Source organism: Tinamus guttatus, unplaced genomic scaffold, assembly GCF_059628265.1.
Source record: "Tinamus guttatus ecotype Peru unplaced genomic scaffold, ASM5962826v1 Tinamus_guttatus_pri_ptg000164l, whole genome shotgun sequence".
In the NCBI taxonomy this organism is placed as follows: domain Eukaryota; kingdom Metazoa; phylum Chordata; class Aves; order Tinamiformes; family Tinamidae; genus Tinamus; species Tinamus guttatus.
In genome coordinates, this window is record NW_028288698.1 from 535911 (window position 1) to 560123 (window position 24213).

A 24213-nucleotide genomic window follows, 5' to 3' on the forward strand; every position below is an offset into this window, starting at 1 on the left:
CAGTTTCACTTAAGAATCTTCCAAGCCTCTAATCCCTAACGCAGGTAAAAAAAAAAAATGCTGAAGTTGATGACAGCTTTACCAGTATCAGAGCATTAGGGACAGCTTATTTATAAGAGCTTGTAATTAATCTTGATTTGGGAAATTAAAAGATTAATCCTTCAAGCCTCGCTACACATTCTCGTCTGTAACCATGTGCGTGCTGTCACTGCAGTCAAGGTACTGTCGTTCCTGCAGCCTGCGTGTTTCACAATTTGCATGGAAGTGAAAGATTAGGGCCCTGGTCCTTGCTGGTTATCTGCTGAGCAAATTCTGAGAGCACTAGGTCAGATATGAACTGCTTTTAAACTTTTCAGCGTGGAGCCTTTACCTAAAGCTGCTTAGGAATGTCCCATAAAAGCAATTTGTCAATTGAAAGCAGAATTTCCACAAGAACAATTTTTCCACTGGAAAATTTCAGTACTGCCTATTTTTGTTTTTGATTTTTTTTCCCATGGAAATTCCCAAATGAAATACTTCTTTTAAGTCACCTTATTCCATAAAGAAGATCTTTGATTAGTTGCACTGAGCTGATATATTTTCAGTTGACATTAAGCTGCTCTGCCCCTTTTTCCCTTCATGTCTCATGGCAAGTGGCAGTGCCAAAAGTTGGTGCTTGAAAAGTTCCTTTCGCTGGCCGACATGTTCCATAATGTGGTGCGATCTCCCTGGGGAAAAATGTCTTATCCTATGCTACTAACAGCATGTGGTCAAAGTGAAACGCTCTGAAATAGAAGTCACAACCACTTGGAAAACAGAGGATCATAGACTCTCTATGAGCTCGTGTCTTTGCTATTCTCAGTTTTCCAAATTTTTGTGCTTTTTTTGTAAAAACTGATTATGTAATCAAAGGCCAAAACAGTGGCCTTTGATTACATTGGAGATTAATGTGGAATGAAAAGTAAGTACATGTAGGTGACAGTATATTTGGCTAAGGTCACATGATTAAAGTGCTTGAAGGACTGCTATGTGATTCCTGCTTTATTGCTTTAGCTAGGATAATAGCTGGGACGTTGCTGGAGATGACTGAACACCTGGTGCTGAGCATATGGGAAGGGACAGGAATGCTGCTGACGTCAAGGTGTTTTTGGAACACAAAATCTCACATGATGGCCTTGTGTGGTTGAGTATTAAGAATGTATGCATATATCACAAACGCTACTTTCATTCTTTAAAGTAGCAGCTTGATAGTTCACTAGTGCCTTTCTCTGTAGATTTTTACTTAATGCTTCTCTGGCTATCCCTCACTGTTTCTTCATCCTGCTTTCATTTAGACATGAGCCAGTTCTACTTCAAATCCTATCGGGCTGATGCAGAGGTGCTCACCTCACGCACACAGGAAGTCGCTTGGCAGGTGTCTGGCTTTCCTTCTAAGCTTCTCAGAAAGCCACTGGAGTTGCGGTTAAATGCTATACCCCAACCATTCACTTGCTCAGAGACCAAACAGGAGCTAAATGGCTTTAAAACATTAGTTCCATTTTAAGTATCTCTGCCGTGGGACGAAGCGTTGTTGATTCAAAACCACATTATATCTTCCAAATGAATGACTCGTAGTGAAAGCCATAGGTTATCCTTGCATACAGCAGAGTAAGGTGCCAGAGTGTCTAAATAAATAGTTTAAGGACAAAAGTCCTTGTGTATCTCTTCTTGATCCTTTCATAGGATTCTTTCTATCTCCCTGTCCCTCTGCCTCTGTCACTGCTTAGTTTCTGCCATCATCATGTGAAGTCTGCGTCCTGGTTCAACTTGCTGCATGTCAACTGCTGGTCTGAACCTTCTTCCAGAAGGAAGGGAACAACAATCTTTGGAGTGCTCTGAAGTTGCCTCTGAAATTGCTGCTCTCTGCAAGAGGCCCTGCCAGGAGAAGAGCTCAGCCCTCACCAGAGGGTGCTGTACCGCGCTCCTGCTCCCTCACGCTCACGTTTCCTGTGCCCTTTAGCTGTCTGAACAGATGAACATAAAGACAAAAGATCTTAATTGAAAAAAAGAAGGGGCCCTGGGATTCCAACTTAATTGCTGTTTTTTCTCTTGATTGGAATCCCAGTGCCCCTTCCCTTTGCAAGTAATTCTGCATCACTTTTTGTTCAGATTCTACTGGTCCTTGCACGCAAGGTGTAGTTTTACTTGCTAGAACTAAATCCATGTTTCTTGATCCTCAGTCTGCACATTTTCAGTATACAACTTTCTTTCTCATGAAATAATCTGAATGAGATTTTTCAGTACTGGAAAAAATAGCATATAGTTTGTACAGTCTAAAAGAAATATATTTGCATAGGTGCAGTGAGGTGTGCTTGGATGAAAATACCAAGGCATAATTATTTTGTGCTTTTTGAAATACCCACATTCCCCACGTAGTACTAGAAATACCCACATACCCACATAATAATTCATTCAGCTTTTTAATTGGTTTTCTTTCAGGAGCCCCTACAAGGCTCAGTAGCACTGTAGAAAGTTTAGTAGATCAATGTTTGTTCTGAGTTATCCTGTGTAATTCTGTGGTGGACAAATGGGGAAAAACAGTAAGTCTGGTGATAGACCAATCTCTTTTAACTACCACTGAAACCATTATTTACTTGCTGCAGATTTAGTAAATGTCTCTACAGAGTATCTCGGCATGATCTAGTCTCTGTGCAAATCCTTCCCATGGAACTGGTGGTTATTTTTCACAACAGGTTCAGTGATGTAAATAGGTTGGTAGTGTGAAGTGTAGGAGTAGGACCTCAGAAAACCCAAAGAGATGAGGCAAGTTTATTTGGGGAGAATATGCTCATTGGGCAGCTTTGGGGACGAATTGCCCGGATGCTCATAAATCTTGTCTACTGTTGTTTCCAATACAGTTCTCAGAAAGAGGTGTTGTGGTTCTCACTCTGTCCTTAGAAGGAAGGATAAAATATGAAGCTCAGGAGTCTCTCCTGAGGAGATCAATTAGCAGTGGGATTAAAGAAGCTTCAGAAGGGTATTCAGTCCTCAAATGCATTGAGGGTGAAAGCAAAGTATTGTCTCCATGAAGTTTTATTGACCAGTGCGTATACTTTTTCAGCAAAGATGTTGGAATTGTAGGCATTTCATGTCAATAGTGTATAGAAAAGGGGAAAAAAGTGGAAGACTTATTCAATTGAAGGGCTATTTTGAGGGTACAGTTTTTGCAAACAGAAGCAAACAGAGCAGTAATGTATTGGTGTCCTTTAAGAAATGATATTATATATGGAAAAACAAATGTTCTCTTTAAAAACTGAGGTATCATACGCTTTTGAAAATATACATAAAGATAAATTTATGCTTTCTTTTCTACACTATATGGTGGTCTTTTCACAAGGTATAGTGGCACATGTGACAGAAAACAGATTAAAAGAAAAAATTTATTGCACAGTATTTTTTTTTCTGTTGAAGAGGAACCCATTTAAAATTTTGTTTAGGATAGTATTCAAGAGCAAATGTCTTGACTTCCATCAGTATTGATTTGTAGATAAAAACCGAATCATTTTATCTCAAGTTCTCTCTCATCACGTACGTGAAAGACACTAATGGATCTCACATATGGACTGCTCATTTATCCTTTATTTAAATATGTCAAAATAGATTTTGAGAATACTGATATAACTCAAGGGTTGGCCAAATGCACATGAAAACAGGTAAGGTTTAGTCATAGGTGAAAAACTGAACACAGTATCAATGATATGCCAGCACCCTGTGTACTGTCCTTCGGGAGGAAAAAAAATAAATCGTCTTTCTGTCTGTTTGTTATACCGAAAGATAAAGTTTCCCTCAGTTACAATCAAAAATGGATATCATTTGGAATTTAAAGACCAAGTGAAAGAGTAATCATAAAAATGATTGAGACCTTTTATTAACAAAAGAAAATTCATATAATCCACATAGGTACCAATCTGTTGTGTTTCAGTGAAGAAGAAAGAACTGCAATAACTTTTTCACTAGAATTGCAAACAACTTCAGTAATTCTAAACTTAAGACAGTCAAAATTTGTTCTCTTTAGTATGTCCTATAATTATCTTGCACCAAAATAATAAGGAGAAGTATAAGAATTAATTCTCAATTTTTAAAAAGACAGCTTAAAGGGGAAGGAATGCTAATGTGGAACTACTAAATAAATGCTGTCTTGGTAAGAGTTTTACCCAATGTAGGGAAGAGTCATACACTTCATGTCCTTGTTATAAGAGTCTTGGAGAAAATACTCCCACTCAGATAGAAATTCACTGTAAACAACTCTCTTGCTATTATACTTGCTGCACTTTTGAAGACGCGGTAGCTCTTAGAAGGAGCTGAGTGCCTTGTGCAATAGTGTGACCTTACGTTGCATAGACACTTCCAGTTTTGGAATGCGAAATGTCTGAAACTGGGAGTGGGTGGCTGAGAGGTGGAGCTAGGCAGGAGCCTGGGCGGCTGTGTTTCTGAGAAACTCTCCCCTGCTTTTGAGCACTGCTGCTTTGCTAAGGGCATGGCTGAAGTCCTGAACATTGCTAAGCTGACCAGCTAAAAAAAAAAAAAAAAAGAGCTTCAAACTGCTACAGAGCTATAGGGTAGTATTTTGGAAGTTGAAGTTTTCAACTTTTTCAGTGCAAAACAACATTGAATTGTCAGACGTGAAACCACAGCCTCCTAAAATGCGTCAGAGACTCTTGATGCTGCACGAGGTCAGCTTCCCTCCCCCCACACCTGTGAGTCAGGACAACTCTATTAAAGGAGGCTTTTATTGGAAGCTGTCAATACAGAGGTAGACAACGTGCAGATGTTGAGGACACTGTGGAAAAGAGTGTGGATCCTGTGCCTGCATAAATGGTCACCAACAGGGAGAAGAATGTTCTTCTGGAAAACAGAGGGATACAGAGGAAAGAGTAGTTTTAAGCAAGAGGTAGGTTCATCTGATTTCACCTTATCTCCAGTTAAAACTAGGATGCAGAGTTCATTCAAGCTGGCAAGGTAACCATTTTTCAGGGAAGACAAAGCCTAAATTTCTTGTGGGTTGGATGTCCTCAGTCCTCATCCACAGTTCCTTCAGTGTCTACTTCTGCTGTAAATACAGAAAAAAAGTAGTCTTAGATGAGCTCAGTTCATTGTAGAGAGAGAGAAGAAAAGAAAGCCAAGAACGAAGCAGAAAGTATTGGAGTGGTAGGCATTTCAACCCTGTGTTCTTCATTTTCAGGCAATACAGATTCTTTATGAGACGAGAACAAGCTTTCTGTAGTGTGACCATGGGCATGCTGTTTCGTTTGCTATGAATCCAAACCTGCTCCTGGGTAGTTCAACATTAATGAGGCTTAGAAGGTCCCTTAACAATGTTGTCCCATTTATATTGGTGCCCATGTATGGTTTTCCTTGCTGTTTGTCATTGCCGCTATTACCTTGGCTGTTCTAGCAGTAGAAACCAAGTTGAAGGCGTAACATAGATGAAATTTCCATAACTAGAAGCATTTTAAAGTAGGGGCCTGTAGTCTTGGATATGTTTTTCCTTTAATGCCTGGGAAGACGGCTTTACAAATTTAAACGGAACCTAAAAATAATTTACAGTTTTAGCAGTTTTATTATTTCTACATCAGATTGCTAGCAGAAGGAAAGAGATTCTAGGAACCAACTGTAGTAATTTAATTCATGACCAGTCAGAAAAGTAGATTTTGGTTTCAAGTACTGATGACAGTCTTGAGTTAAAAGCAGAGCATGGGCCTCTGACTTCCCCTAACACTCAAGAATTTGGTAGCACTGTGTTTGAGTGGGTTTCCTGAGCATATCTCATGTGGAGTCTTCCACTGTTCTGAGGGATTATGTTATACTGGTTTGATCCACTTTTCGTTTCACCGGTAGAATGTTTCCATTGACTTTTCCACAAGCTGATTTCATAAAAAGAAAAAAAAAAAAAAGAAAGAAAAAACATTGCTCTTCTTTATGCTTTTCATGTTAATGGAAAGGTCTAGTTTTTGAATGCATGTTACATTTTATGAGCTGCTGAAGCAATGTCTTGTATGTATTGGTGTAAATAACCTTTTCTATGACAAATGCAAAACACCTAGTGAGGTGTCCCTCTGACTGCCAAACATCACTGGCACACATTCAGGCAGAGATCGGCCTTTTCTGGAGACACGTCTGAGCACATATGTGGATGTGTTCATGCATGGAGCTTCAGGGAATAAGCTTCTCTTCATAGGCTTACTGAGATGGGCATGTGCATGAAATTAGATTTTTTTTCAGATTTTGTTCAGTCTAAAAATGGTTGTGAAACAAAAGGAACAGAGATATACACATATTTTTGAATGTAAGGTAAGGAGGTAAGGTGATCTTTTATCCCAGCTGTATGATAAGAGAAGAAGGTGAAGGGAATTGCTTCTCTTGTGTAGCCTGCAAAGAGTGCCAGCCTCTGCCCTGGAAGCTGGTGGAACCGGCACAGGGAGCCCCCGGACATCTCATCGAGAAGTGCTGCCATGGTCCCAGTGCCGTGATTCAGCAAATCATGCCCCAGTTGACAGGACAGAACCTGCTTCCTCCGTGACCTGTCTGTTCCTCTCCCTTCCAGACCTGGTTTGAGAAGCCAACAGGAACAGTGGCTGCCCTTGACTTTGCCGTGGCCTTCCCTCTGCGGCCTTTTCCTGGCCCGCCGTTGCCCTTTGCACTTTCTTACAAAGTCATGGTGCAGTTAGGCTGCAGGATTGTATCTTCCAGATGTCATTTGAAACAGACCAGTTCAGGCCAGTTCTCTCCGTGCCACTGTTTTTACTAAGCAGGCTAATATAGAATATACAATTCCAGATCCTATCTTAAAATTAGCTGCTTGGCATCCTTGAAAAGATTAAGGAGAAAAATAAATTGTTATCCTGAAACGTGACTCAGCCTGCTGCAAAGAAAGTAATGAAGAAAAATATCAATCTGATGACTTCTTTGCTTTTAAGTTCTGCAGATCAGAAATCAGAGGCTGAATTTTGGATCAAATATCCATAGCAGTCTTTCAGTCAAACACTCCCAGCTTGGGAAGATACAACCAGCATCTCCTTTAGCTTGCTCTAACAACCCAGCAGCTCTTTGCTTGTGCTAGCAAAGCAATTAGGCTCCCTGGTGTGAGAGGTGTTTATTACACAGTTGCATCCAAGTGATTGAGGTTGTTTTACTCAAGCAGATCTCACTAATACAAATTTAAAACGGCATATTCACCTCACACTTAGAGGCTGAGAAAATGCTTTTGAAGATTTTAGTTGCTCTGGTGATGAGCTTGGTAGAGGAACAAAATCAAACAAGGATCTATTGTTACAGCAGTGGGGTCATGGCTGAGACAGTTGGCCACTTCATTATAGCAAACATATAGGAGGCCTTTTCGTGTTTTAAGATCCAACAGAGGAGTCATGACTTTACTGACACCTTTCAGGGGAGGAGGACCAGTCCTTTATATATTCAGGATTTAGTAAGACACACTGTTATACAGAATGGACAGCAAGCCCTGTTTCTTTCAACTGTTTTTGAAATTATATGTTCCATCTTCTTGGCAGGATCAAATCTGAACAGTGAGATTGCTCCAGGTCCAGGCAAGCTTAAAATCTGTCTGTAATTTTTTGCACCTTTTTTGATCATGATATTTATAGCTCATTTCTACCTGCGCTGCTTTCAGTGTAATCATTATCAGCAGCCTTTCTTTCTGACACTGGCTCAGCTCTAAGTGAAGGGGGAATGCTGAATGCAATTTGGAGGATGATTAGGATGAGATCAGCCTTGAAATCTGATTCAAGTTAATGATGAAACCTGAGTTTTGTTAATAATACATTGTAATTATTACTGCAGGCAGGGCAGATATCTCATATTTCTCATCTTTTAACTTGAGGATCCTATTCAAATTGATCTGTTTAACTTCTTAACCATCACACCCTGTATTCAGGTCTGAAAACGGAAAGCTATCCCATTTTCTTAGACAGATTTCCTGGCACTTCAGCTTTCCCAGGTAGAGCAAGATCTCCACGGATAGTAGTGAATTACACAACCTGGAGAAACCAGGGACTGAGAACAGGATATGTCATGAACAGTAGAAAAAGCAGAACGTTAATAATACAAGACACCTAATTGGGCCTGCCCTTTCACCGAGCAGTGAGGACATATGTCAGTGCGCAGGACGAGCTTGGCCTGTGGCAATGTGCTTTCCACATCCTACAGGACCTTTGAATAAATAATTTTTTTGAAAAAGAGTATTTGGAGCCAAGCTGCTTACCTCCTGTACTTGCCAATAAAACATTAATCTTTACCTTTTGTAGACTGCATCTAGTGCTTGTACCTCAGAGATCCTGAGCCAGATTGGAGAGGTGACATACATCATGGTGTGCGTTACCCCTTAGTAGATGGGAGGGGAGTGTGAGCTGAAAGTGACACCATAGCGGGTGGGAGGGAAAAGCCTGTGGCAGGAAAAGCGACCTGTAGCTGTATGTAGGAAGATGTAAGATAGAGGAGCCCCCTATTACTTAACATCGGATCTTCTTACTGCCTCCTCACGGCTCCAGTTGCAACCTCCCCTGCTATCCTTCTTTGGGGTCAGTTGTACCAACTGCCTTCATTTGCCCTCGATGACGTGCAGCTACCCAATGAATGAAAACATTTCTGCTGGCATGTGGTGCACATTTTTATTTTATAGAAATTACCACTGTGGAATGGCCTGCGGCTCAAACTGCGATTGTGTCCAGCCTGCTACCCCACCCGCACCACGTGCTTGCGTAGGCGAAAGTTAGGGGCTTATTTGCTCTCAGAGAAAATAACTTTCCAACACCCATTGTTCAAACATTGGCTAATGAAGAAAGCCTCGAGGAGAAGCTTATCAGAAAAGAAAAAAATACCACCCTCTTTCATTTTACTTCTGCTTATTACTTCCTTGTCTGTATCTTGACCGAGCATTGTATGTTATCCCAAAACAGTTTCATAAACTTGAAATTGATATGAGTGGATCTGTATGAGTCCAGCAGACCATCCTGGTGTTTTGGGCAGCACAGAAGGCAAGAAGAAAGCCAACAGCCCTGGTTGTGAGGCAAGAGGTGGCTTTCATTAGGACTCCACTGGATGTGGTTGCACAGACTCATAAATCCAATTTAAGCCCTGGCTGCTGTCAACAATGCCAATCCATTTCCCTCTTTCTTTCCTAATCCATGGCTACTTGATCCCATCTCCTCACTTGTGTGCTGATATACAGCAGATGGACCAGAGAACCGATCTGAGTGAAAATACAGCATTTCTTTCCCAGCAGTTATTTTCAAATTAGGCCATTTCTTGGTTTTAATTTGAGTTTGTGCCCCCTTTGAAACTGTCTCTTGCAGAGGAACTGCAAGCCTTGAGGTCAAAGCATTGGTGGTGCAGTGGACCTGAATGAAAAAAGGGGGACCTGAATATCAGAATGGGTTACCTTCCGTGGGGCTGATGTGCAGGGCCCAGCCTTCACCCTTGCAAGCAGAGAACTGCTGGTCACCCAATTGGGTCATTCTATACATTTTTTAATATCCGTTCCAGCTATTTTTTGTTCATTTTCTCCTTCCTACATTTTTCACTTCCTGGGTTTCAAATAGGTAAATGTCATGGAACAAGTGGTGGCGGGGGTGAGTGACACAATGCACTTCCCTCATGTGAAAGAAACAATAATATGTTTTATTGATATGGGCGATGGTTTCACGAGATTCTATGGCAAGGCCACTTCTTATTTGCTGCATGGGATACAGGGTGTACACAGAATTACCAAGGACACCCTCCCGTTGGGTCACGAGGTTCAGATTAGACCCTCTTGCTTTCCAAACTCCTTCTGAGAGGAGTCTGGGTGAAGCTGGATCCAATCCTAGTCCCAGACCTGGTCAGTGGTTTATGACTAAGGGATTTGGGCACAGTTACAAAATAAAGTTTACAAGTTCGAAAAGACAGAGTGTGCTGTAGTCACTTACCACAAATCTGTTGTGGCGAGGATCTCTCAACTCCGAGGAGTATCCTTGAGAGGCACCCCTACTCAAGGGGAGATCCTGGCCTGCAGCCCGCTGCCATGCAAGGAGAGCTCAATGGGCTCCTGGGCCATCCCCGTATTTATGGGATAAGATGATTGACTTATAGGCATTCTTTCATTTCAGATGACTTTTGGATGGTGTATGTACAGTTAGCCTTATCTCCTCGTCAGGATGCAGCCATCAGGACTGTTATTGATGGTGAATGTCTGAACAGGGGAGGAAATCGGGGAGCCAACTACCAGGATCAGATAATGTGGTGGTTAACACCTGAATAGGGCTATTTGTGAAAAGTTAGGCTGAGCTGGGGAAGGAGCACACCCATCATAGTAAAGCCTTGAAAAGACTGGAAATTGCTATTATTTAAACAAAATACTTGCTCAAAATCTCATTTGAGGAACAGGATCAGGTTCTGTTGGCTATGCTTTTAGCATTAAAAGTTAAGAGCCCTACAGTGGTTTTAGGTATGTGGTCCTGTCTCATATTGACTTTATATAAATGTACTTCTGGTGTATGGTCTTCAGTATTTTTAAGCATACCTACTAATTATTTTTACATTCATAATTATTTTTGCATTCATACTTCCTCTAATATAATAAAATTTGCTCTTAATTTCAGATCAAAATTAAATTGTCTGAAGAATAACAACATCAGCTGATTTGTCTTGCTTTGCAATGTTTATCTATTTTGGTAAAAAATCAGTGACTATTAAATTTTCTGCTAAGGCATAGGATGAAAAGAAAAAAAAATGACACTGAACAAAGAGTGGTCTTATCCATTGGAATTAATCCTAGAATATCAAGAAAAAAAGGGTTCTCATTTTTCTGTTGGACTTAATGTTAAAAATATAATCTTATTAGCTTCAATTAGAGTTTTTTATTTCAAAACAAGGACAAAATACAAATATAATGCCAGAATAATCATTTTCATTGAATTTTGCATGTGAGGTTGGCAGTGTTTTCTACTGGGCTTTTTTTCCTGCTGCAAATGATAGAAAAGGTCTGGATAAGCCTGCGCATTTTTGTTTAAGCCCAGCTCCTGAATGACAGATGTGAGGTATTTGGAACCACACAGGAAGGCTGCATAAGAATGAAACAAAATCCTCATGTGAACATCAGCCAAAGGAGCCCCACTATTAAAGAGAAAAAAAGTATAATTGTGGAAAAGATCATTTCCTTGCACAACTCATATGGAATACCGGAAACCTGGCACAGGTATGACTTCCAGGGATAACCCTGCAGTCGTGGACTTCAAGCCGTTGCAGAAATTCTTCAGAAGATTCTCACAGCTGCCTTCCACGGCCCTTTAGCTGGTTGGTAGCAAAACTCACCCTGTTCGGCAGGGTTGCCCTGGAAAGAGAGGTTGCTGAATGGGGGCACTGCCTCGCTGTGGAGAATCCTATTGCAATTAGACCTGTGAGAGTTTCAGGCACGTGGAGGCAGGAGGTGGGTGGAGGCAGCCCCCACGATGGCACACACGTGTGCTGTGGAGGGGTCTGTCTGCAGCGCGCGGCGCGGCCGGGGCTCGCAGCAGGCCCTCCTGCCCCCGGCCCAGGCAAGCGCTGCGGTGCGGCGTGTGCCGTGGTGCTGGTAGCAGCGGTGAACTCTCATCTCCACTCCCACGTGATGTCATCTCCACCCCCGTGCCCATCAGGCATGGGAGCGAGGTGCTCTACCTGCATTGATCATATGTGAATTCTTTCCTGTGAGACCTTTGTGAATTAGGAATTCAAATGGTGCAGTTAGAAGTGCTGCTGAATATTGCTCCTAGGGCACCAAACAGCACTGCTTGGGCAGACAGTCATCAATACTCATGCCACATTATGCTGATTAGGCAGCGTAGGAGTACCTGAAATGGGAGTAATTTATACTTATATCCTTCCTAAAGGCCCTTTTTGCTGGTAGAGTGGTGTAAACTGGTCACTGAAATGCTCCACATTGAAAAAACCTCCTCCCCTTCCCCTTCCTCCTGCTCTTGAAAGGTAATTTTTCCCCCAGATCACTGCAGTGCTCCAGGTTACAGCAGGGCCCCACAAACGTATTGCCCGTTCTGAAAGTTGCTCAGCAGTAGTGGAGGAGACTGGACAGCTTGGGCTCAAGCGGAAACCAGCCCTTGCGTACCACGGCGATGCTGCCAAATCCTGGGTGTCATGAAACTCTACACTCCGCGCTGCGGAACTTGTGCAGCTGGGGACGCCTTGGCTTTGCTGCTGGAGGACCAGGACACGAGCAGCCCTTTGAAGACTGTAGTGTGCGCTTACTAGTGGGAGGACTGTGCAGTGGTATGCAATACCCCTCTGCTAGAGGGGAGCAAAAAAAAAAAAAAAAGTTTCCAAGGCTTTCAAATACTCAAAAGTGTTCTTGCTTCTGAACCAATTTCCTCGTCCAACTGACTGCATTAGGGTGACTTCATAGTGAGCTCTTGGCTACATGTTGAGAGAACTTCTTTACTGTAAGGGTGACAGAGCCCTGGAACAGACTACCTAGAGAGGTTGTGGAGTCTCCTTCTCTGGAGATCTTCAAAACCCGCTTGGATGCAGTCCTGTGCCATGTGCTCTGGGTGTCCCTGCTGGTTGAGCAGGGGGGTTGGAGTAGATGATCTCTAGAAATTCCTTCCAGCCTCAACTGTTCTGTGATTCTGGGATGTCCCACATGTAAGTTCTACATTGTCTTTTCACATTTAGTCTGATCTGAGGGAAGAGGGGACAATTTGGAGATGTGAATTTTCCTCCTCATGTTCTTAAGTTGAGCTGAGAAACAGGAAGCTGCTTTGCATAAAGGTAAGTTTGTGTTTTCGACAAATGAAGTTGGTGTTAGCCTGGCTAAATATACCCAGGGAGTCATAGTTAGTGGGTAGTCCTGGCTATTTTTAGGCTTTATTTTTGCCTTTATTTATTTATTTATTTATTTTCAGTGACATCTCCACTGTACCCTTTGCTTCTAGCGAGGCACCACTTCCTGAGCTGGTAGGAAACTCACAATTTCAGGGGGAGTCAATCTTGTCAGGTGTCATTTATCATGTGTTGCAGAGGGCTGATTTCGGTGAGGGAAGAACAAAGCTTAGCAGAAAAGAAGCCGAGAGCAAAAGAAGGAGGGAGAGAAGCATGCTCTTAATAATTTGCCCTTTGCAACAACAGACCCTTATCTGATCACCCACGCTCATCTGGCTGCTGACGCTGTACTTGCTTCATTAGTACGAGCTATTTTTACACCTTTTGTGTCTTTTGAGGAACCGAGTGGGCCTGCCGGCTTGAAATGATTCACCATCTCCAAGTGAACAGGGTGTCCTCAAGTGCTATGAGTGGGATAGGAAGAAAAGAGTAAGGGGGAAGAGTTCAACTGAACTGGCGAGTTGAGTTTTAAGTGATCTGACTGCTAAAGCACTGCAGCTTAGTCTCATACACTTTTGTAAAGCTACTTTGTGTGTAGCCTTACAAACACGGCACCCTACGTGCTTGTGCATGTGTCCTGTGTCTTAGCTTCTGCTGAGGGGATGCAAAGGGGATATTGACCTAAGTTGCTTTTGCTTGTAACAGCCAAGTGTGGTGGGTGTATCGTAAGCATCCAAGAGACCTTCAGACCAGACTTAAGCTGATTTCACTTCTCCTTGTGGCAATGGAGAACAGATAAATTTGGTGGAATGGGTGGGAATGAGTGGTTCAGGGGAAGGAGAACAGAGAATGAGTTTTGTCTGGGGGTTTCTAGAGCTCAGGAGTGATTGCTTTCTCTTTCGATAATCCGCCAGTCCTGGAAGTCCCCTCTCCAAATCTGCATGCTGCTGAGGTCTTGCCTGGCAGCAGAAATGAGTTTTTTTGCTGTTCTTAACTTAGACTTTTCCTGGGTAAGAGAGATTTGGGGTTCAGCTAGGCCACTTATTAAGTACAAGGTAATATTTTTGTTTTGAAGTTTTCCTTGAAGTAGTTTCAACAGTCATTGTGACGAAGGATACTTATATAAAACACTAAGGTGCTGTTTGTTCTAAGAATACCATGCAATGCGGCACACTTGTCTAATCTTGTCTGATATAAAGTTCTTAAGAAACCTGAACAGCGTCTTTCCCAAGAAAAGTTTTGTTTCTTTTGTGTTGCTGTGGCTGGGAACCTGTAACTCAGCTGCAGCTTGGATTGCCCCTCCAATATCAGCGTGGAGTAATGAGGTTTTTACATGTTGCAGATGCAGATATTTTTGGTGGAACATCATCTTCTCAAAAAAGTGGAGCTCTTATCAATAAAAAGAGTTGAGTTGTGTTTTGTAGAAATAAACCTAACTTGAATAATAAATAAACCTAAAGAATGAAATATAATGTATAACTATCTACATAGGAGAATGTGTACATATGTTTTACTTGTTCTTTTTAATAAGGTGTTCAGATGCAACTGGTTATTGTAACTAAGTTCCAATACTTCATACAATAGGAGAATGAAGTATTGTAAATTACTACCAGAGGAATTTTCAAAACCAGTTATTATTTTTAAGTGCTGAGCAGTTGTTATGTATTCTTTTCTTAAGCATCTTGAGGGCTATTAACAAAGCAGCATCATTAAATGTGCAATCTAACTAATATATCTTATATGGGCACTCTCGGCATAATCTTCAGGCAGTGCTAAGGCCTAGATTTGCTACAGTAAAATGCTGATATTAAGTCACCACTCAAACCAAACTTCATGGCTGTGTGGTAGTGACTGTCATGCCATGCATACGATGAATGGAATTTGGGGCGCTCTCAGCTGATCTCAGCTGAACTTTAACAAATAATTCAGAATTGACTGAAATACAACTTCCACAAAGACCCATTTCACTTTTGGTGCAAATAATGGAAAATTTGGTAGGAAGAGGAAACGACCGCAAACCGAAGCACCAAAAGTTCCACAGGAACTTAAGGAAAAAATTCTTAACTGTGAGGGTGACAGAGCCCTGGAACAGGCTGCCCAGAGAGGTTGTGGAGTCTCCTTCTCTGGAGATCTTCCAAACCCTCCTGGATGCCACCCTGTGCCATGTGCTCTGGGTGTCCCTGCTGGAGCAGGGGGGTTGGACTAGGTGATCTCTAGAGGTCTCTTCCAAGTTTAAGGATTCTATGATTCTATGAATACTATGCATCTGTTTTTAATTTGACATGTGATGACTGTGGAATTTCATAAACAGTGACAGATTTTAAATTAAGATTGTACAATAATTGGTTTGTGTAGAAAACAAATACAAGATGAGATTCTGTAAATGTGTTCTTAGGTCGTTCTTACTGGGGTAAGTATCTCTGCCCAAGATAGATACATACCGGCAAATTTAAAGTGCATTTGCTCATTCAAGAAAGTATCCAAATTACACTGGTATTTTTGTGTGAAATAAATAGAAATTGCTTCTTCTGACACATAGTATAAAAGGAGGAATAGCTGTTTTCAAATTATGCTGTGGTTGCATAATTGGTATTGCATAACTTTTAACTGAAAAAGCCTCACTTCCCAGAAAATACAGCAGTATTTTCCCTCTAAAATGAACATGTTAGTACTTTGCATAATTCTTGTCTAAGATTTTTCAACAGAATAACAATTATTTTCTCTGTAAAAATGATACTATTTTTTACACAAATTTTGAAGCTATTCCAGAGAAAATTTGGGGAAATTCTTTATAGTAACTTAGGAAGCACCAACCAGAAGACACTTTTTCCCCCAACTACTGCCCAAGTTTGCATTTTTTGTTTAAAAATGAAGAAGAATGTTAGAATTTGAATGTCATTTCAGGTAGAAAAATTTTTACATCTAATAAATGTATTCGTTTAAGTGGTATAATGACACTCTTTTTACCCTTCTTATTGCATTTACTTTTACAATGCTAAAAACAACCAACTACGTACTGGCTGGCATTTGGCTGTTTGCAGACATTTATCTTTTACAACTATAACTAAATTCATAACTTAGTTTAATCTTTAATTTCTTCTTTAAATTGCTATTGCAAGTGCAAAAGCTGCATTGTGATCCCAATCACAACGTAGCGCCGCACAGGATCATTTGATAGTATTTGAGCGTTTTCTTTGCAGAAATTTTAGGTATTTAGTCTTTCATGTAATGCCCTTTCCTTCACATGACAGTAACATGGGACTGACTGTTGGGCTTGCAACTGCATTTCTTTTCTATATTACAGATGTGAAAAAAAAAAGTCCTATAAATTGTAATCAGAAGCTGTTTCACACTTTTCCAGTTTGGCAGGGGACCAGTATTGTTTAATTGCCTTGGCTTAGGGTAAATGAGACAGGGTTGAGATTCTGCTGATTGAGAGAGCAGCCCAGGAGTTAAGAGCTCCTTTGTACCTCGGCACCCATTCTGATATTGTTATATATTGTTACAGAGCATTTGGTAAATATGGTTTACTTACTTACTACTTAATTCACCCTTGAGTGAAATTCATTCTTGTGCTGATGAGGACCAATGAGAGTATGCATCATATAAACCTCACTGTAGCCATCAAAATAATGTTTAAGTAGGACCTAAGTGATGTGCATGCGTTTCTGACTGCTCTCTGCATGGGAGCTACTCTCACGCTTGTCCATCACTGCAGACTCTGTTTTAAAAGCAAACAGCAAAATCACTGCATTCTTTTTTTCCTTCAGAATTTTTAATAGCACTAGAGTTGCCGTCTGCCAGCTCTGCCATTGTTCTCCAATCACTTTTTAAGGTCCATGTGGGAAATTGCTGATATTTTACCTGCTGTTTTCATTTTTTTAGCTGGTTCTCCAAGGAAATAAGTAGCAGAGTAAGCAGACTAGTGGTTTGCTGTTTACATAGTTCTCCCATTTAGGTTCAATAATCCCTATCCTGTGCCTTGGTGCTGAGGTAGCTGCATGCGGTGCATGCTTGAAGATGGTCAGGTGGCGGAGGTGGGTATGGGTCTGCCTGACATGTGTGAGCACCTCAGTCAAGCTCTTACGTGGTGTGCTACACAGCAAGGTTAGGCAACCTGAAACAAAATATTTACCTGTTCTTTTAATAAAAGCAGTGGGATCAGAGAGATCAATTAGCTGTTAATTGACTGACAAGATTGTTTCTACTGTAGGCTGTTTTGGCAAGTCTTTGATAGCAATTATTTGTTCAGTTCAAGGAGAAGAACTATGGTTAGTTTGGGAACTTTTACCAATAAAGGAAATGCTTAAAATTAATTTGGCTCCTATGTAGCTTTTCTCTCCCTCTCTCTCTCCCTCTTTTTTTTTTTTTTTTTAATAGTCATCCTGTGGAAATAAGTCTGTGTTTGGTTGGACTTTGGCAATGCAAAAGCTTTTTTTATGCATTTTTTCCATCCAGTAGTAATGTGTACATTATGTATGATGCTGAAACAGGAAACAGCAATGTACATTAAGTGAGTGAGCAATACTTGTCATTAAAGTGAAAAGGTCAGTGTTAAAGCCTTTCTGCTGTGGGCTTCTTGTATGGTTTCTTAAAACATACCCAACTTGATTTTAGGCTTTTTTTGCGGGGGTGTTATGTCTCTATAAAGAGTGGAAATTGAAAATTGTACTAAGATACTTAACAAAATATGAGTGTTTTGCTGTAGCTGTGCTCTGAGCATTTCCGATGCAAGCCAGCATCTCTTAAAGAAAAGGATCTATGTTTTGTGACAGCCATATTATTGAAAATTTATTGCAGTATATGTTAGAATTTTCTCTGTACACATCCTAGAGGTGCTGGATTAGTTTATTTACAGTTCATAATAGTTAACCTCAAATATTTAGTATGTAGGATGTAAGAGCCTAGAGCTAAGTAAGGTCTGATTTGTTTGCAACTATGAGGTATATGTCTGGAATTATGTCTTTGGATTTACCACTCATTGCTTTGGATTTTTACCAGGATAATTTAGGGCAGAATCTGGCCCTTGCCTTGACTTGCTGTTGAAATAATCTATCTCCTTTCAGTCTTTTTAAATCATATCTGTTCAAAGCTCCCTGCAGTCTAATGCAAGATTCCTGTTTCACACCTGAATTTTCTGTAAGGTCACCACCAAAAGGGTATAGATTTTCCAGCTTGCTATATCAGCGTGCCTAATCTTTGGCACAGAGAGATTAGTAGGAATGCATTCAGAGAAGGGAAGGAGCATGTGAACACAAGCATTTACCCAACATGAAAAGAACAAAGATTCTGCCCATAGTTTCTCCTCAAGTAAGTTTTGTACAATTTGTTTGATAATTTAAAAGTAAACTCAAGTGTACTATATATACTTGCTGGGCAGAATTTCTTTTTTATATTTGCAAGGATTTTTAAATGACCTTTTTTATTAAATATGTGGTTAGTTCAGCTGCCCAAATTTATATTCTAAACCTTTCGGTGTATTTTCAAAACTGCAATTCGCTGGCTAGTTTTGGAGAATGGCAATGCATTCAGTAAAACACGGAAATCCAGATGGCAGGCAGAACATCTGGGCTGGAATTAAATTAAAGGTTGTAGTAGTGTCTTCAAATATAAAGCAGTTTCTTCAAATTACAATACAGAAAGAGGTAGATTGAAAATGAATATAGCTAACTGGATTTAAAAAGCTGCTTTTTGTAGAATTGCATGTGGAAAAGAATTACTTATAACTCTTGCAGAACTGTAGCAAAGGCCCAGGCATCTTTGCATTCTGCAGTAATTCAAGACTTTGCCAAGTGCCAGTGGTTGACACAGGAATTTGCAGTCATTCCTAGAGGTGTTCAAATAGACAGGTAGAAAGCCAACTACAAAACCACAGTGAGAAGGGACCCCTAACTCAAGACAGTTGGAAATATGAAGAGAATCTCCTTGGTCAACAACAGGAAGCCTTTGTACAATTATAGGAAAGTTGAGAAGCATTTCTTCCCCCCTATCTTTTCAATAAATGCAGATCAAAGACATAAGGAAAGTGGTTTACCTCCAGACAGGGTTATTGAGGGTGGGATCAAGTGGCACCAAGAAGCTTGCAGTTGGTTGTCTTTTCTTTCGTTTGTGCAAAATGCCCAAATAGTATATCCCAGAGACTGAATCTCTTTTGTCATCTTGTCTCAGCACACAAGCATCCTCAGCCCTTGACTGAGTATGTAGCCTCATATAGCACAATGCACAAACTCTTTTTTCATGCTAGTTCTATCCTTCCCTGCAAAACTGGCACTTAATACCAGTTGAAGACTCTTCTGCAGACGTAGCTCAACTTTGCTTTGCCTAAGTAAGAAAAGCTGTAAGTCCACGTTTATTCGGTTGTCTGTTGCTGTTGGCTCTCAATCCTTTTCTGAACTGTCATGGAAATAACTCATTTTGGGAATATCATTAGCAAGGCGAAGGAAAATGTGGGATGGGAGCATAAGCCGAAGGTGTGCTATCTTTCTTCCTGAAAGACCAAGTCTGGAACTCAAATTTATTCTCAGTTGCAGGTGGGACAGAGCTCAGAGGTGGCCTCTCTTGCTCTTCTAAGGCTCATTGGCTGCTGGACTTATCCCAGACATAAACTAGGCTCGTCTAATAAGGATCTTGGCAGAGGCGTGTGTCAACGTAAGGATTATATAGAAGCCTCTACAATTTGTCTGTACTAACATTTGCCCTATAGAATAAGAATTCTCCAGGGGCCACTTACTGTGGTTTTAGGCCAGCTTTGTCCCAGCAAAGCTGGACAGAAAAGATTTAAAATAGGGCTCGATCTGACCTTTAGTCTTTACTCTAGAGTCAGTATTTATTCTGAATGGTGCACTCAGGATTTAGCTTGGAAGACATAAGCTTCCAATTTGTTCACTTAGAAGAGTGGTAATATGAGCTACAAATTGAGAAGTAGTAAAAAATGTATTTTGCCAAATTTAATTTTAAAGCTGTTGAGTGTAACCATTTTAATGATGTGGAAAAATAAGAAAAAGGGAAGGAAGGATCTTGGAACTCTAGTCAACCAGATATATGTTCTCTTTCTTGCAGCTCATGAAGGCACCTTAGGAAAAGAATGAAAGAATAATGCTCCTTTCTAGAAAGTTTTTAAAGTCTTGATTTACTAGGTGCATCTGACATAAATGCAGTTCCCAGCTTCCCAGTAATCTTCTCATGTTCAAAGTTTTCGCAGAAGTAAAATGTACCGGGTGGAAATGAGAAGATCGTGCAGTTAGTGTGGTTGGAGGATGTGGCGATGGGTTGACATTCCTACGGGGAAACCTGGCTTGGTCCATTTCCAAGGGAGGGCTTTGCAGCTGATGTCAAATAATGTGCTCAGTTTAATTTGCCGGGTAGTTCCTGATCTTTGTAGGTGGGCCCATCTCAATCACTCTAAGGAAGCAGACCTATGCCAAACATTTGAAAGAAAATGTGTGTTTTTATCATCTGTTCCTTAGTTTGAAATATGTAGCACTTGAAATATAGGTAGTTTCTGCCTATGGAGGAGTATATTTTGATGAAGAGCAACAATGAAAAGTATATTTAGGGTGTTTTCTGAAGGAGAAGCATTAATCAGTTGAAAAGTGGAAGTCGGCTTAAATTAGTCTATAGGCACAGGAAGATGAAATGAAGACTTGAAAAAAAAAATCAGAATTCAACCTAGCTTTGCAGAGCATTAGATTTCTCTAGTTAGGTATACTTAGGACTCGGAAAAAAATTGTAAGGAAATAATATTAAAGCCACCTTTGACACAGGAGGGATGGCAGTTCAAATCAAACCAGAAATCAATATGTTGTTTCAGGAAAGGGATTTATTTACCCCAGGAGAATGACACTGACCAAAGTTAAGTCATCAATAGTCCCTGTAATTAGTCTATGCCTATTTCATAGTATAGGGTGAAAAATTATATAGAATGTTCTCAAAATAACAGGACCACGGAAAGACTTGAACTCTGTAATACAGAGATCTCAGAGATCTTAGAGCTAAAAATTGTTGAAAGTATATTAGTATCCTCTTTTGTTCAAATACAACTAGTGCAGTTCCCTGACTGACAGATTTCCTTTCTGAAGATGTTCTCTGTAGAATGAATACAGAAGAGATACTCATATTTCTAGAATTTTCTTCTTCGCTATTCTCAGTATTACCTCTTTGCAGAAAACTAATAACTTATGCTCGTTTGGGAAAATTCTCTCCATCCCAATTTCCATCTCTAAAGCTGTGCATTTTCCTATACTTCTATGCTTGTATATTAGCATTATTAATGACCTGAGATTCAGTTTAGCTCACCTGCCAAAAATCATTTGCCAGTTACCCTCCATTTCCTAACAAGGAATTACAGATTTGCTCCATAGTAACTATTCTGATATATTAGAAATTACTGGAGATGCTTTCATTTCTTTTTACGTCTGTAGAAGTACATTTTATTCAAGAAAACAAATTACGAAAATTTAGAAAAAGTTTTACTTGGATTGTTTCGGTTTTCTCCCTTTTAGAGTCTCTGACAGGAGAATTATTTAGAAATTCATTAGCACTCCAAAACTGAATGACATTGTAGCCTAAAATATGCCTTTTTCTAGCTTGAAAAGCCTTTGATAGCTTGCTGTTATTTTGTACTCTGTAGATATTCTCTCTAGTTACATTTTTAAAAAAGCATTATCCATATCTGACTGAATCAACACTCCATTAGCTATCGCGTCCTAACATTGCTGATATTTTGTTTGTACTGTTAAATAAATAGTTGATAATAGGTGGCACATTGATTCTGCTTTAGTTAAGTCATGAGGACTTTCTGATCTCTATTGGTTCTCTGAAAGCATTATTCATTAAAGGTGTTTGTAACACATAAATGATTATAAAAAAATGAATTTATTTTCCAATTTTTTATACATTTTCCTCTTTTTAAGTACTATACAAGTGTTCTTATCATCTAGTGATTTTATTTGGTGGAGAAGGCCTAAGTGTTTTTAGCAGTTGCTACTTGAGAGTCACTGTGGTAACCTATACCCCATATTCTGAAGCTGATAATTTAGGTATTTCTAAAGATCTGTTTTTTTAAAAGAATGGAAGTGCTTTGGACTTTGTCCTAAATAAACACTCCTAAGAAAAGTCATAATTCTATTCTTATTATCACAATTGAACAAGTGCTTCTCACAATGGAATGAAAAAAAAAAAATCTCGTTTTAAAAAGAGGTCATGTCAGAAACTGCCAGGGAGAATCCTGCTTTTGTGTGAGAAACAGTCTTTTTGCCAGTGAGATACTTTTTAGATATTTGTTTAGTCTCTCTTATTAAGATGTGTTCTTCATGCCTATCTTTTCTGTAATGTAATCTGATGATTGTCAAACAGGTGGCAAATTATGACTCTGAATAATGGTGGAGGTGTAGAAGTCTTTGAAATATGTATTTGATGTAGGCTTCTTATTTGAGGAGCCAGACATTTAATCTTCAGCAATGTTCCAGGGGTATTTGCTGCTTTGGAAACTTGCTTTTCACTACATCTCCTTGTAGTGAACTACATTCTCACCAGGATTTCCTTCTGGTACTTAAAACCTTTTTTAAGAGGCCTGAAAGGCTTAAAACTATTAGCTGGAGAGAGTATTGAAAGGGGATTTTGCCAATGGGATTCACGGATGATCCAGGTTTAGAAATGGTGTAGGAACAATGAGGGAAATTGGGCAGCTGACTTTTAAACACATTCGGGATGGCAAGACTGCATTTGTTTAGCCTTACAGTTACCTGTCTGTATACCAGAAACCTAAGGATTTTTAAAAGATGCATGCTCATATTCTTCAAAATGTGTTTGCTCTGACCTGGAAGACATAGCACAAGCTTTTTCCAGTGGATGGATAAATGAAATTTTCAGGCCTCTGCTGTAAAGAATAGAAAACTCTCCCTCTCTGGCATAATATCTTCTTGATATCAAGATGTTCTTATGACTTTTTTTTTTTTTTTCCTCACAGGAAATTTGAAGATAGTCATGCTTGTTAGATGTCTAGAAGATAGAGGTAACTATTTTGCTGAAAAAAATGAATATATTCATATTTCTTTTGTTTTCTTCTGCATATTACTAACTTTTTGTCAAACCAAATTTAGCCTTTCCACTGTGGGAATGTAAAATATCCTGCTCTCTCTAACACTGCTTTTTCCCTTTTTTCCTTGCTATTGTAAAATCATGGCTGTCTTTAAGATTCACACTGTTTCATTCAGAATTCAAATGCTGTATTTCACTGTAAAAAGATATCACTGAGCTTTTCCTCATAATAAATAGAATTTTGGAAACCTATTGCACTTAAGTTGGTAAAGTATAAACTGAATATAATTTTCAGCACACTTTAAAATCTAAAATGGTTATTTTATGTAAATACAGTTACAGCTCATTTCTAGGATATGTAGTAGCTCTTGTGAAGCATTTTAACTAAAATTTAATGTAAAAGTTGGAAGTTGGAAATGTGAAAAGATACCAAGAGTAATTGCATTTAAAATGCTTTTTTGAATGTCTTTTTTTTTTGTATGTTTAAAAATAATCTAAAAAATCCACATTTTCTTATAAAACCAATAAGAAACTCTAGGGTAAAAACTCACCATTTAAAGGTAGTTATCTAGGATTTCTGCCTAGCCAGCAGTGAGAATTAAGCACCTCCAGAGTGGAGAACCCAGTGCATAGAGATCCCAGATGTCTCAAGCACCCACCATGATATGAAAAAAATTCTCCTTTGGAAGTGATGACACCCTTCTCTGACTTTAGAGGAAGCCCAAGTGACTAGGGTCAATGTCTGAGTGGCGGATTTGTATTACGGATAAGGTAATTCCCACCCATAGTGTTGGGTGTATTTTCAAGCTGTATTTTCAGCCGTGATTTGCTGAAAGATCTTTGAAGGGAGGTGGACTGTCTGAGAATCAAGCATTGCTAAATGTCCCCAGCAAGCCTCACAAAATTACTATTCACTTTGAAAACTGTAGATCCTGGCTGATGCTTAGTTCTTTTATTAAGTAGCAGTGATTACACTTGTATGCAGTCTCTAGAGCCAACCTGTGTGTCTTCACAAAATGGGCGTTCATGAAATGTAGAAGTTACCTTTAATGAGGTCACTCTTTTCTTTTTTTTATTAAAAGCTTCAATAAAAGTGCAACTGATTGCATTGATGCTACGTCACACAGCAGTATTAATTGGTGTGGGGTTTCTTTGTTTTGTTTTTTTTTTTTTTACAGATAGCTGTGTCACCATGGAAGAGATGAAAAGAACTTTGCTCTAGTAGATTGCAGATATCTCTGGGTCATTCTGCATCTCAGACAACAATGAAAAATGTTCAGAAGCTCTAATAAATCTTTGCAAATGTATAATAAACTGTTTAGGAAAGTTTCTGCCATGAACAGAACTGTGTAA

At 39.7% G+C, this 24213-nt stretch overlaps 2 protein-coding genes across 2 annotated transcripts in view; one reads left to right on the top strand and one right to left on the bottom strand.

Moving 5' to 3' along the window:
- Positions 1-24174, top strand: part of LOC148595018 (uncharacterized) — a 116311-nt gene extending 92137 nt beyond the window's left edge. Inside the window, exons 4-5 of the mRNA XM_088522782.1 lie at positions 22790-22834; positions 24039-24174. Coding sequence (XP_088378908.1) covers positions 22790-22817 — 28 coding nt within the window. The 3' untranslated portion in view covers positions 22818-22834; positions 24039-24174. The remainder of the gene's footprint in view (positions 1-22789; positions 22835-24038) is intronic.
- The window catches only part of ADGRG6 (adhesion G protein-coupled receptor G6), a 314344-nt gene that overhangs the window by 68972 nt on the left and 221159 nt on the right, over positions 1-24213 (bottom strand). The window lies entirely within an intron of this gene.